Below are 13,621 nucleotides of genomic sequence, written 5' to 3'. Positions count from 1 at the left end.
CAATGCGAAGGGATACATGTGGTTATATGAGGGGTTTTATATGTTTAGACATCCATTATCAGAAGTTGTGTGGCTGAAGCAACCTGTCAACAGCCAAGGCAGCCCTCCACAATGGGTTGAGCCAATGGCGGTGATCAAGGTTGGGTTTGTGTTAGAAAGGTATCGTTTGGGTTGCACCGAGTAGGCTGGAACTGAGATGGCGAGCCGCTAACCAATGTACCTACGGGCAGCGAGCTGAGAAGTCGTCCATTCAGCACGCAATGCTCAAGCCTCGTTTACGCCCAAGGTAGCCCACGGCGTATTATTGCATGAGTCGTCATCGGCTTCTAATTAGTACCCCGCACCGGCACGTTCTATCATTAATTATCGAGGAGACAGCAGTTTTTCTTCTCAGGCCGTCTAGAAGCCCGCTATCCTATGGCGCATCTCTTGTTTTCCCTTCCATACCTATTTTGCAACCCTTTCCGCTTGTACTTTCAAACAGCTAGGGAAAACATGACTCCTGTATTCCCTAGTTCGTCGGTTGAGACTCAACCTGTGGTGTCAGCACATCGATATCACCAAACAAACGGGGGACACGTGGATGAAGAAAGAATATCATCACAGGATGTGAATCAGCTAGGAAACTGGGACCGCTTATTGGAACAAATGGGATTTGACGGGGCACCTGTGAATCTATCATTCGAGGACGAGTGCGACGATGTGCTACGAGGAAGGAAACACGACACTGTTGCCATATCTGATGAAAAGGAATATATCCCGACTCAATTTCCGTCCGCTGGAAACAGCCAGGAGATCCTTTATCGTTTAGTTTGCGAGTCAGTTGCACCCCGACAGAGTAGTCCCCCAGACGTACTGATTAGTAGTTTGCAGCGAGGGAGGGAAGAAGACATTTCGATATTCCTGGCTACCGTTCAAGGGCCTACAGCAAGACGATCGCGAAAGATGTGAAAGAAGAGACCTCGCTATTCTGGATATTGACGCCTGGGTAGAGGGTGAGCACTTAAAGAATCCCCCTCGCAAGAGCCAACGTCGAAAGACCTTCTCCGTTGAGGATCCAGAGGAGTTCAGTCTGGATGTTGACTTTCGGGCGCGCACAATATACCCCACACGGATTCGTGTACACTCGCCGTATATTCAGAACGTGTTGCGGGCACTCATTCGTTACTATCCCGGTTACAACATTCAGGATCACGAAATGACGTTCGTGCACCCCTTCAAGGAGCTTTTCCACTACTGGGATGACCTACATTATCTTCTGGGCCACCGGGATGCCACGGGCCAGAGCGAAGCCGCCGTCCACAATTCGGACACGGGATCTCAAGTCAGAGTCTCTTGCGATGAGACAACCTGCAAGCATCTCCAGACCTTACTAACGGCTCCTCCGGTACAGGAGGCGTGGGACAATATTGTCAAACCTGAATTGGACCTGTACAGCTCTGGTCGGGCATCATACGACTTCCTTTGGCTTCTTTTTAAGCCGGGGGATATTGTTTTCTTGCGATCGCAGGGCAGCGACGAGAAGTTGGCCGGTTTCGTTGTTATGGATTTTCTCTACTTGTCGTTCAGCGGAAGGCCGTCACCACTGGTTGATCCACATCCTACAGACCGCTGGCAACTGACTCTTTGGAACCTTGCGTATGACAATGGGCGCCTGCGGCGGCGGGCCCGCATCATCTACGTAAACCGCTTCTACGGTGTTCAGGCTATCACAGACCTCGCTGCGTTCCCGACCAAGTTTGCGCCCGACCCGGAAGCTTTACGATCCCAGCTGATCAAGCGTGGGAGGCGCTATTATCGCATTATCTGTGATGAACAAAGCTACATGCGGTATAACGGATTCATCATTAGTGACAAGCCGTATCACGTAAGTGGATTTAGCTTAAATTACGCACTGCAATCTTGAGCCCGAGACTAAGACTGACCGCCACTATTGTAGTATCAAGGGGACATCATCGTGGATCACCAAAGCTACATGCTGGAGGCTCTGGACTCGCCCAACTTGGCAGTGCCAGATGTCTCTGGTGAAGAACCCCAGGATCTGCATGGGGAGCCGCTCTTCTCAAAGTTCAATGACATGGAGTGCTCAGCGGCCAATGAGCTTGATCCCGCTCATTATCTCCTTCTTCCGGTACATGTCCTGGGATTCGCACTCGGGAAGCGAGAGTGGGGTGAGTGGTAGCCTACGTTGATCACCGCCGTTTGAAATCCTGACTTTCGCAAGCGATCTTTGATATGAGCTTCGTTGAGGACCTAGTCATCGACAGCAACCCAATGAAGCACTTGATCATGAGCCAGGAGAAGCAAGAGATGATCGAAGCGGTGGCCGGGTCCCCTCGAAAGGGCACTGCTCTAAAACCTTGGACCACTGATTGGAGCGCAGACTTTATTGAAGGCAAAGGCCGAGGACGGGTCATATTTCTTCATGGTATGCCCAGGCTTGATGCTTACTCCTACTTCTCTTCCCAGGAAGCACAAGACGGAACAGGTACTTACTGAAGAGGACAGGTTCTCCGGGGACTGGAAAGACCATGACGGTGGAGTTGATTGCAAAAAAGACCAGACGACCCCTCCTAAGTCTCTCTGTAGCAGATCTCGGCACGGAGGAAGTTCAGATGGAAAAACGGTTGATGAAGTGGCTTAGCCGTGCAGCTATCTGGGGCGCCATTGTGCTCATTGATGAAGCTGAGGTATATATGGAACAAAGGGAGCCTGGGCAGACTGGCCGCAACGCTCTCGTTACTGGTGGGTTCTCATAACTTGAGATTAATGTCTCTGCAGCACTCCTCTCCCTGTACTAACATCTGGTCCATAGCCTTTCTTCGTTCGATGGAATACTTTCCAGGTCTGTTATTTCTCGTGAGTATCGGTTCGACTTTTCTCATTGTCGTATTCCTCTAACCACATTCTCTATTGCGTCTAAGACGTCTAATGGAATCGGCCTCTTCGACGAGGCTGTGATGTCTCGCATTCATCTAGCAGTGCAATATGAGCGTCCCACCGATGCGGAGCGGACAGAAATTTGGAGAAGGCTATTCGACAAACTGGAGCAGGACCAGGAAAGTGGTTCTGAATCTTCGCAAACGGGTGGCTCAGCCATTAAACCGACCATTGTTGTTCGATCTACGGCACGAGACGTGGTTCTAAGCAAGGAACAGTATCCGACCAATCTCAAGCTCAACGGGCGAGACATTCGGAATCGTAAGCCTGGACCACGTTCCAGGAATGAACCCGTCAGAATTGCTAACAGTGATTGATGAAACAGTCCTGCTTAGTGCCATCAGCTTGGCACGGCATAGGAGTCTGAACGAAGCTGTGGACGGAAAACCTCCGAAGAAAATTGAAGTCATGGCCAAAGATCTGGAGGCTGTGTTGAAAAACAAAGAGCAGTTCAACGACCACTATAAGGAAGCAACTGGGTCCTACCCCGATGAAATGGCGGCTCAAAAGTATTTCCGAGGAGAGAGCAAATCATGATGGCGAGGGTCTGAAGTCAATCAGGGGGTCCAAAGCCTTCCCGCTCACCCCAGCTACCCTATGTTTTCAGCGTGATAGTACGGCTTCTCGGCCTAGTGAAATCAACCTAGGATGTATTTCCTACAGGCAAGCTTAGCATGACCTCTATTGTAATTTGTAAGAACAATCCGAACTTTCCTCGCAAACACCTTGTAGTTTTACGCATGACGTTAACAGCACTCCCGTGGGGGCTCGCGACCCGCCTTAGGTCAGTGATAGTAATATGTTCCCCGACTATGATTTAAGGCAGAAACTACCCTCTATTGGGTTAAAAATCTCTTTTGGCCGCTATGAAGGTGATAGTAATTTCAACCTGCTTTCCCACGCGTCAGCGCCGAATGGCCAAGGTCCGTCGCCTTCCGCCTTCTCCACGCACTGCCTTCTTGCTCAGTTATCCCATCAAGGGCCGAGCTTCAACTACATTAAAGAAAAACACAGTGTTAAAACATCATAGCATTTTATCCTAGTGCGAACAGATTAGCTCATTAGTTCTTAAACATATGCCACGAAACTACGAAATAGCGATCTTAGTTCTGATTTAATAGACACCTCACTGCTTGTATGGCGAAATCATGTTTGGAATCATCTTTCTCATTGTCACTACTTAGGCCCCTTATATTCCACCTAAGCTTGAGCCTGCCGACGTTTGGCTAGCGCGTCCTTGACATGAAGTTTCATGTCATAGCTTGAATGATTTAGTAAGGCTCGTCTTGGTGTCTAAGAGCACAAAGATACTTACAGATTCATTTCATCGATAGTGAGCTTATCTTCCTCACTCTGCACGGCGTAGACTGTCGTATCCGTGTTACTCGAGAAACCTATGACCAGTCAGTGCATCTACTCCGGCGGACTTGATTTGCGCCACGGATCTTACCAATACGCTCGTTGATGTTCTCTCTGGCCCGGGCTGACGCTGCTTGAACTTTGGTTCCCCGCGGCTTCCTGACCTCTTCGAACACTTCGAGTGCCTCACGGATGTCGCCGTTGAAGTTTTCTTTGCTGAAGACTAGACCCAGAGCGGCGGCGTCTTCAATCGCCTGGCACGCGCCCTGACTTTGATCGGGCATCATCTAGGGCACCAGTTAGCATGATGCTGCTCGTTCGTTCCGGTACATGGACTTGGTACCGGATGAGCTGCGTCTCCCAAAATGCAAGCCAAGCCTTTCTGCCACAGTGGGTACGGCTCATGGATCCATAAACGCCATGGGCGCACCTCGTAGCTGATTTCTAGGTGCTTAAAGACCTGGCGATCGAGGTCGGGATATGGCGCCAGCAGCTCCTCGACAGTCGCCGCCTGGTCCCAGCTCTGGTGTGCCAAATCGCTAGCCTCCCGTGGGAAGAAGCAGTAGTAGGACAGAAGGCGACCGCCGTTACAAGGAGAAAGGACGATCTTGTAGTGCGTATTGTAGCCACCCCAGTACTCGATAGCGCTGTTTTTGGAGTAGTCGACTAGGCCGAGCTTCACAGCTTTTTCAGTGTCCACATTGGAGTGCAGACATGTGCAAGTGGCTGGGTTCCTGATTGCCTTGATGCCAAGCTCTTGACGAACTGTCGACCCGATACCGTCGGCACCAATGATGACGTCGTGCTTGACCTTGTTTCCGTTGGTGAAGGTAATCTCGCCTGTTTCAAGGTCGGCCTTTTCAGCCTGGGAAGATGTCAGATCCATGGACGCATCAGTTTGGGACCTGGACCACTCACCTTGTGGTTGACAATGAGTTTAGCCGGAATGCCCTCTCCTTCGCCGCTGGCACTATCCTTGAGCATTCTATGCATGTACTGCCGATGAAACATGTAGTAGACCTACCGGGGGTAACAGCTAGGTTAGTGTCAGGCCGATAGGTGACAAGCTGAACATACATATCCCCAGCGCTCCTTGTAGTCAGACAGGTCATAGACGCTGACAGGTTCGCCCGTCTTCCAGTCACGGCTAATGAGCTTCTTCAAAATGACAGGATCACCGAGTTCAATGTTGACGCCCCATTCCTCAAGCCACCGAGTGCCATTCGCGGCACAGGAAATCGAGGCACCGACTTCACCGGCGAAGTCTGCCCGTTCGTAAATGGTGACCTTGTGACCCTGCCTTCGGAGAGCAGTCGCACTAGCTTGTCCACCTATGCCGCCTCCGATGATAGCGATATCGAGTTGTCTCCAGCGTTTAGTTCCAGTCATGATGATGTCTGTCGTTGTGTCCCTTAAAGGTGATTTGTTCTATTATCCTGAGCCTGAACATTTGGGGTCATCCTTTCTCCTTTAGTATTGTGCCATCTTGTGACAAGAACAACCGTCGGAAGCAAGCAATTATTGGCCAACGGCTTAATCAGCAGCGTTTGTGATGGCCGGATGTCAATCCGGCGCCGGCATCCGATTTACCCCCGTCCGATCAACCTTCACAATACCATCCATGGGCCAAATACCGGCCGGACCACGATCAAGTCCCTGCGTAAGGTCAGTCACGTTCATGCCGCTCAAAACCGCCCGGCGGAACTATTTGTTCCCCCAAGTTCGGAACCTCCTTTGTCTCAGGAATGTTCCGATGTTTCGATATTCCGACTTTGGCTAGCAGCGGGGTATTACCAAGATGCTGAATAGCTAACTTTCTTGGTATGTACATGCATGAGAACCACAGTCGCCTCCTGATGATCTCGATATCCCCCAAGAGCATTTCCTTAGATAAAGAAATCATTGTTCCTCAACTTCCCGGGCTACACAGCTTATTTTCTCCATCTCCAAAGAAAACAGACATGGCGACGACAACATTTGCAAGTGTACGAAGAGGCTTTGACCTAACGTCACGAAACTACGTCGTGACGGGAGGTGCCCAGGGAATCGGTCTCGCACTGGTTGATGCCATCGCCCAGATGGGGGGTAATGTGGTGGCAATGGATATCAAAGATAAGCCAGGTCTGGACTTTTCCACCCTTTCAAAGCAGCATGGCGTCAAGGTCAAATACGTCCAGGCCGATGTAACAAACGAAGAGGGCCTAAAAAGAGCCTTCCAAGAGTCAATGACCGTGCTGGGGAGCCTACATGGGGGCGTTACCTGTGCTGGCCTGGCTTTGGAGAAGCCATTTGAGGAGACCAGCTGGCCAGAGGCCCGGAGGATCCACGATGTCAATGTTTGTTTCAACCAGGCAGGCTCCTTAGCAGCGACTCGAGACTAATTCCATTTGCAGGTTATTGGAACATACTTCACAGCACAACTTGCAGCGGAGCAGATGAAGAAACAAGGGAGCGGTGGAAGCCTCGTCTTAATTTCCTCCATCACCGCCCATACTGTTCTTCCATTCCACCACATGTCAGCGTACGGTGCAACCAAAGGCGCAGTCAAGACACTATCTGAGGCTCTAGCCGTCGAGCTCGCACCAAGTCGAATTCGAGTCAATACCATATCTCCCGGGTTCATCGACACAGAAATGACGCAGGAGGTGCGAAAGGCGAAGCCTTCTATGGCCGAGGTCTTTGAGAAGAAGCCACCCTTACAGCGCATGGGGAAGCGCGATGATCTCACTGGTGCTGTCATCTACCTACTCAGCGACGCCGCGAGTTACACCACTGGCGCTGATATCGCAATCACCGGCGGTCTTCATGTAGGTAGGATTAGCACGTAGGCGGTAGACTTGGCTAGTAAAGATAGGCAGAATACATATTTCAAGGCAATACTCCTGTGACCCCGAAGTGGGAGAAACAGGTGTTGTACTAGGTAGATACAGTAGCCACTTCGCGTCATGTGGTCCAGTTGACATTCATCTATGATGTGTCGATTCCCCATCCGACATCTAGTCATTTACGTCCATTGTGGAGTTTCGCATTTCTCTCATGCGTTTCGTACTTTCACGCGAACCTGAAACCCGACGTGGTCCACATATGGTTTAGCAGGGAATTATTGAGAGAGAAATCTAGGTAGGTGCAAGATCTAGTAGAATCAACAGTCTGCCCGATGATATCATAGAGCTTTCTCTCCAAAATCTTTCACTGTGTCAACAGTGAGACCAAGCGGTTAAACTTCTCATATTCTCATCTCTAAGTAAAATGCCAATGAAGCGGAACATCCACAGCCGCCGGACACGGTAGGATATTGGGCTCGCTTGCAGGTAGGAACACGGATCACCTTGATGGCGTTGTTCCGACCCTGCGACGGAATGGGGCCGTATCGGAACAAGGATTCTGAATCGGAATGTAACCTGTGTTGATGCGCGTTCTAAATGGCTACCGTATGCAGCTTGGCGGCCCCTCTTTTGGGGTCTATGCCTTAAGTTAGTTATGAATTAAGCGTCGTGCCAACATTGCTGGCAGTCGGGTCCTGTAACCTGAGCTCATCATGAACTGTATCAAGCATTGTCGGGCAGACTTCGCTCGGAGCGTCCAAACTCGGTCGCAGAGAGGCTATCACAATATCTCGACAAAGCACACAGTTCCCCTCGTCATCAACGGCAAAGATATCAAGTCTTCCAAGTCGTTCCCCGTCATTAGTCCACTGACGGGGAAAGAAGTTTGGTCCATGTCATGTGCAACCAGAGATCAGGTCAACGATGCAGTTGAAAAGGCGCACGATGCTTTTACGAAGTGGTCCAAGACCAAGGCTTCGGCTCGGCGCGATATCTTCCTTGCGGCTGCCGATGTCATGAATAAACGACGAAAGGAGCTCGGGGAGTACATGCACCACGAGATTGGGGCTAATCAAGACTACCAAGACTTTATCCTGGGACTCTCTATTGATGGCCTCAAGGATACAGCTGGTAGGGTTGCTGGGGCAGTTCAGGGAGCTGTTCCGGATTCCAACCACGAGGGAATGAGGGCTCTGGTCTACAAGAGGCCATACGGAGTTAACCTGGGGATTGCACCATGGTAAGCATGCCTACCTCTATCTTCGACTCGTGACAGCGGGACTGCTCACACAAAGACACCAGGAACGCACCATATCATCTGGGCCTTCGATCCGTCACTTTCGCGCTGGCAACGGGAAACACAGCCATTCTGAAGGGAGCAGAGTTCTCGCCCCGGTGTTACTGGGCCATTGCAGACGTCTTCCGTGAGGCAGGCCTACCAGATGGCTGTCTGAATCTCATTTTCCACTCCCCCGAGAACGCGTCGGACACCATCAACAGCCTTATAACTCACCCGCATGTCAAGAAGATAAACTTTACCGGAAGCACTAGAGTCGGCAGCATCATCGCTGAAACGGCGGGCAAGCACCTGAAGCCCGTGCTGATGGAGCTCGGGGGGAAAGCTAGTGCCATCGTGCTCGAGGACGCCGATCTTGAGAAAGCCAGCTTGCATTGCGCTCGAGGGGCATTCATGAATGTAAGTGTCTTGCTACCGTCTTTATGATCTGTAGCAACGACTAATGTGCATCAAAAAGGCCGGCCAAATATGCATGTCCACTGAACGAATCCTGGTGCAGGACTCCATCGCACCCGAGTTCCAGAGAATTCTCGGTCAGACAATTCGAAAGCTTTTCGGCTCTGCGCAAGACACACCAGTCCTTGTCACGGCAGGATCTGCCCAGCGCAACCGTGACTTGGTTGCGGATGCCGTCTCTAAGGGTGCTAAGTCAGTACCTCTATTCGACGATAGCCATACAGATCAGGTTGAGACACGGATGAGACCTGTCCTTCTGAACAACGTCAAACCCAACATGCAGCTCTATTCAGGCGAATCATTCGGGCCCAGCGTTTCTCTCTTCACTTTCAAGTCCCTCGAAGACGCTGTGACCCTGGCAAACGACACAGAATATGGCTTATCTGCGGCTGTCTTCACAAACGATCTGAGCAAGGGCTTCCGGATCGCCGACGAGCTTGAATCAGGAGCGGTGCACATTAACTCCATGACCGTACATGACGAGCATCCATTGCCGCATGGTGGTGTCAAGAAGAGCGGCTTTGGACGTTTCAATGGCTACCAAGGGCTAGGCGAGTTCTTGTATTACAAGACGGTAACTTGGATGGACTAGTGTTGAGTCAAGCACTTCGCTGAGCCAAGGTCTCTGCTGAGTTAAATCGGAACCTGAAGAGGGCCGTTGGCCTGAATGTCACCCTAGGATAATGCTTCCTTGATGATCCCATCAACTTATGCGGTAGATCCTTGTCAGTGATCAGTGCGTACATAAAATCAGTGTAACTTGCTCCTCTTCTGAAACATAGTGACGCATGGACAAGTCCTCAGTTTAGATAGTGAATATACTTGCGACCATGTTCATCCTTGTATCATGCTATGTCAAGTTTGCCCAACTAGAAAAGTGATCCATGGTTAAACCGGAATATCTATTTGGATCTGGTTACAGGCGGCTTTGACGTCGTGTTATCTTCCTTGCGTAGGGGTGACTATCTGTTGGCACCAAGTGATCAACTTCAAGAGTGTTGACCAAGTCTGGGTGGGCGTCCCTCATCAAGTCCGTCATTCCGCATAAACGCATCGTAGTCTCGATTTCATCGCGCAAAACTATAAGCGCGTTTTTCAGTGTCTCTGCAAACATATATAGGGAGCTGATGGAAACCTACTGGAAATGGCATGCTCTACTCCTTGCTGGCCGTAACTCAGCGAGTACAGGAAGCTTCTGCCAATACCCACAGCTGATGCTCCGAGGCAGATGGCCTTGACCACGTCGGCGCCCCGGCGAAATCCGCCGTCAACCAGAACTTCCATAGACTCTAGTACCTCGGGACAGTTCTTCTGAAGCTCTAACAAGACCAGAATTGCTGGGGGCGCATGGTCGACGGCCCTGCCCCCGTGGTTGCTGATAACTATTCCGTCGCAACCATGCCTGTGAGCCATCCTGGCATCGTGGGCTGTCTGGATGCCCTTGACAATGATGGGGAGAGAGGTCAGGCTGCGGAGCCAGCTGATGATGCCCCAATCAACACTGGGGTCGATGAAGGAGCCAGTCTGTCGCGCAAGACCGGCGCCTTTTTTGTCACCGCCCTTCACATCTACCTTGATTCCTGCTATAGATAATGTCTCGTTGGACCTGATGCGCTCATCTGCTTCTCGCTTTGGAACAACAGGGACATCAACGGTGACCAAAATGGCCTTTATTTTGCCAGAAGCGTCCATCTGTCGAATCGCCGTTTCTGACTTGTTCCGATCCTTATTCACGTAAAGTTGGAAGAAGGCCTGTCTTGAAGTCTCATCGAGGATTTCGTCGTAGGGGTATGAGGATGGAGTTGCAAAACAGTGAACGATGCCGCCTGCAGCTGCACCACGGGCTAGAGTAAGCTCCCCCTCTGCGCCGCCAGTCCTCGCCGCGCCAGTAGGGGAGATGTAGACGGGGATATCCAGATCACAACCAAATAGTGCCGTATTTGCCTTGACTTCCCTCACATTTCGCATCACCCGAGGGCGTAGCAAAACCTTTCTTAGGATAGAGCGGTTTGCATCCCTAGTGTCATTATCGTTGGAGCCACTGCTGATGTAGCCTATGGCCTTTTGACTCAGAGCTTTTGTAGCTGCATGCTCAAAATCATCCAAGTTGATGATGGCGTCCAAGTCTGGTTTCTCACGTCGGTCCTTGGCTTGAGGGCGACTGGGGACCTGGTGTGTCCGGGGCACCGTGGCCTGGTCAACAATCCCAATGTGGAACTTGACGTCCAAGGATTTTCGAATCAGAGATGGTCCATGGGCTTCATTGTAGGCAGCCGATGCATCAGTTCCAGCGTGCTGGTATATAACTAGGCATTAAAACGACGGTTAGCCAGGTCGCTGATGGGGCGGGCGTTGGCTTACTCTCAGCTCCTCCGGGGTGCTCAGGCGCAAACTCGGTCATGTTATAGACCATTCCATTGACAGAAATCCAGACGTCATCTTTCTTGTCATGTCTGGCAAGTTCTGATGCTGCGATAGCGGACGTCATTCTGGCCGCGGTGGTCAAACTAACGGCTCCAGTTTCGCGTTAACGTTCAGTCAGCTTCCAAAGTTTGCTCACAAAATGACTTGATGTTCCTAAGCAACCGTAAACCAACTGGTAGGAAACAGACTTCAGTTGTTGTTCGGTCTAACTCAATGGATGTCTGGCGGAACCCCGGAATACGTTGACTACCCCGCTCCGTTGCCGAGTGAGGGACGGTGCCGAGCGACGGACCGAGTTTCGGCACATAGTTGTTTTCCCTGTCGGAACACACCGTGGAAGTTCCGACTTGACAAGTCGGCGAGACGGTAGCCCGCCAATCGATTCCTTTCGGACCATCGAGCAGGGCTTTGCGATGTTGAATTGCGGACAACCTGAGACGTAGGTCTCGTATACAGCCATAGAACTTGACGCATGCACGAATAGGAATTCTAGTACATAGTTATACATGTTTAAAGGATGAAAGCCGTCGTCCCCGAAATCTCATCATATCCTCTCACGGCTTGACCACTTCCGACTACTACTCTCCCCAAACTAAGCTATCACTTGCATCATGTCCAGCCCAAACCAGCCACGGTACGCCACCCAGCCAAAGTATCCGTCCAAGGTGCTCGTCCGTGGAACACCTGACTACGAGCGATGCCGCCGCAACAACCCAACCGCTGATACTCCGTCTCGATTCCCGCGAGAGATCCATCTTGTGGAAACACCCCAGGATGTTTCGCATGCCTTCAAGAGAGCAACCGAGTTGGGCGTTAAAGTCGGCATTCGAACTTCTGGCCACATCTTCAACGTACCCGGCCTTATTGAAGGCGGCATCCTGATCGACACAGTCAACCTCAACCGGCAGATCGACTACGACCCCATCACCCAGGAAGTCACATTCGGGCCATCGTGCCGTGTAGAGGAGCTCGCTGCTAGACTCCAAGAGGTCAAGAGGTTCTTCCCTCACGGCCATGCTCCCACTGTCGGATCAGGTGGATTTCTGCTCGCTGGAGGCCAGGGTTGGTTTGTTCGAGGATGGGGTGCAACAAACCAAACATGGATCACCAAGCTCGAAATCGTTGTTCCCGATGGCCGCACCGTGGTTGCCAGTCGCACTGAGAACCGGGACCTGTTCTGGGCGGCCCGGGGCAGCGGACTCGGCTTCTTCGGCCTCGTCACTCGCTTCTGGGGAAGGACGATCAAAGCCTCACTCATGTGGGAGCGAAGTCTCAAATTCGAGATCAACAGCGACAACTACATGGCTCTCATGTCATGGGCCATCGAGCGAGGCCGCGACACGCCCAAGTACGGCACCGATCTCAACCTCACGATCGACTATCCCGAGAAATTTGACCCCGCCTATACCACTGACGCCATCCCACCAAACGCGAAACTGCACATGACTCTGAATTTGCAGTGCTATTGTGATACACTGAGGGAGGCCAGAACATTGCTTAGTGCCTATGACAAGCTGACCCCTGAAGTGCAAGAACATCTGCTCAAGTTTGAGCCTGTGCAGAGGAGGACATTTGACGAGATTTTTGCACGCAAGCGTGGCTTTTTGGGCAACGCCAAGAATGATCGCTGGCAGATCAACAGTATCATGAATGATCCCGAGGTTCCTCTTGAGCGTGTGAGTTTTCCCTGTTGAACTGTGGTTTGTCGATTGACTAACGTGGAACAATACACAGCTCCTGGAAGCTATCAAGCCCGCAATGCTCGAGCTTCCCACGAGGACTTCTTCCGTGTTTATGTGCCACTGCGATATTGTACCTGATGAGGAAGATGCTTGTCTTAGCCTGCCGCAAGATCTTTACATCTCCACCATCACTGGCTGGACAGACCCTAAGCTTGAGCCAGGCATCTATCAGCCAATGCGTGACCGATACAAGCGTGCATTCCCTGTTGCGGTGGGTCAGTACATCACAGAGATCGATGTCAACAATGACGATGCCAACGTATGTTCCTCCGAATGCCCTCTCTAAGCCATGTCTCTAACTGTATGCAGTGCAAGGTGCTTAGCGATACTGCCCTAGCCAAATTCCTGAGGGTTAGGGAGAAGTGGGATCCCAACGAGCTGTTCCCCAATTATAAGGCGTTTGTCCGGGCGCACGACAAGATCAACCGCCTGCAAAACCGGTCTCAGCTGTGAATTTTGTCTTGTCCGCTGGGAGTTGCGAGTGGTCTGGAACTCGTTTATATAACTGCGCTTACAATCCAATGACGGCAGTAGACGTGCTCCTGCGCCGACCACCAAGTTATTTAACGCTGTCTACC

The 13,621-nt window shown here is 51.3% G+C and overlaps 4 protein-coding genes and 1 pseudogene across 5 annotated transcripts, besides 1 other annotated feature; 3 read left to right on the top strand and 2 right to left on the bottom strand.

The window, feature by feature from the left end:
• Positions 1-495: 495 nt before the first annotated feature.
• NCS57_00361000 (AAA domain-containing protein) lies at positions 496-3,477 on the top strand (the record flags this gene model as incomplete). Its single annotated transcript, XM_053053595.1, has 8 exons — positions 496-818; positions 874-1,867; positions 1,940-2,171; positions 2,225-2,428; positions 2,509-2,745; positions 2,816-2,859; positions 2,925-3,201; positions 3,266-3,477. The coding sequence occupies 8 exons, from the start codon at positions 496-498 to the stop codon at positions 3,475-3,477; spliced, it is 2,523 nt and encodes an 840-aa protein (XP_052915755.1).
• A 663-nt stretch (positions 3,478-4,140) lies between these two features.
• Positions 4,141-5,727, bottom strand: NCS57_00360900 (annotated as a pseudogene). The gene is made up of 6 exons: positions 5,377-5,727; positions 5,218-5,319; positions 4,730-5,164; positions 4,391-4,586; positions 4,256-4,334; positions 4,141-4,201 (listed from the first exon to the last, which is right to left on the bottom strand).
• Positions 4,141-5,727: a sequence feature.
• Positions 5,728-7,837: 2,110 nt separating this feature from the next.
• Positions 7,838-9,469, top strand: NCS57_00360800 (Aldedh domain-containing protein; the record flags this gene model as incomplete). The annotated part of the gene is made up of 3 exons (XM_053053594.1): positions 7,838-8,364; positions 8,427-8,820; positions 8,879-9,469. The coding sequence occupies 3 exons, from the start codon at positions 7,838-7,840 to the stop codon at positions 9,467-9,469; spliced, it is 1,512 nt and encodes a 503-aa protein (XP_052915754.1).
• A 324-nt stretch (positions 9,470-9,793) lies between these two features.
• Positions 9,794-11,365, bottom strand: NCS57_00360700 (uncharacterized protein; the record flags this gene model as incomplete). The annotated part of the gene is made up of 3 exons (XM_053053593.1): positions 9,794-9,957; positions 10,017-11,183; positions 11,239-11,365. 3 exons carry the CDS (start codon positions 11,363-11,365, stop codon positions 9,794-9,796), a joined length of 1,458 nt encoding a protein of 485 aa, XP_052915753.1.
• Positions 11,366-11,912: 547 nt separating this feature from the next.
• On the top strand, positions 11,913-13,496 carry NCS57_00360600 (FAD-binding PCMH-type domain-containing protein; the record flags this gene model as incomplete). Its single annotated transcript, XM_053053592.1, has 3 exons — positions 11,913-12,977; positions 13,036-13,302; positions 13,353-13,496. The coding sequence occupies 3 exons, from the start codon at positions 11,913-11,915 to the stop codon at positions 13,494-13,496; spliced, it is 1,476 nt and encodes a 491-aa protein (XP_052915752.1).
• Positions 13,497-13,621: the final 125 nt, after the last annotated feature.

This window comes from Fusarium keratoplasticum, chromosome 3, assembly GCF_025433545.1.
Source record: "Fusarium keratoplasticum isolate Fu6.1 chromosome 3, whole genome shotgun sequence".
NCBI classification, from domain to species: Eukaryota; Fungi; Ascomycota; class Sordariomycetes; order Hypocreales; family Nectriaceae; genus Fusarium; species Fusarium keratoplasticum.
This window is presented reverse-complemented; position numbering and strand designations above follow the sequence as displayed.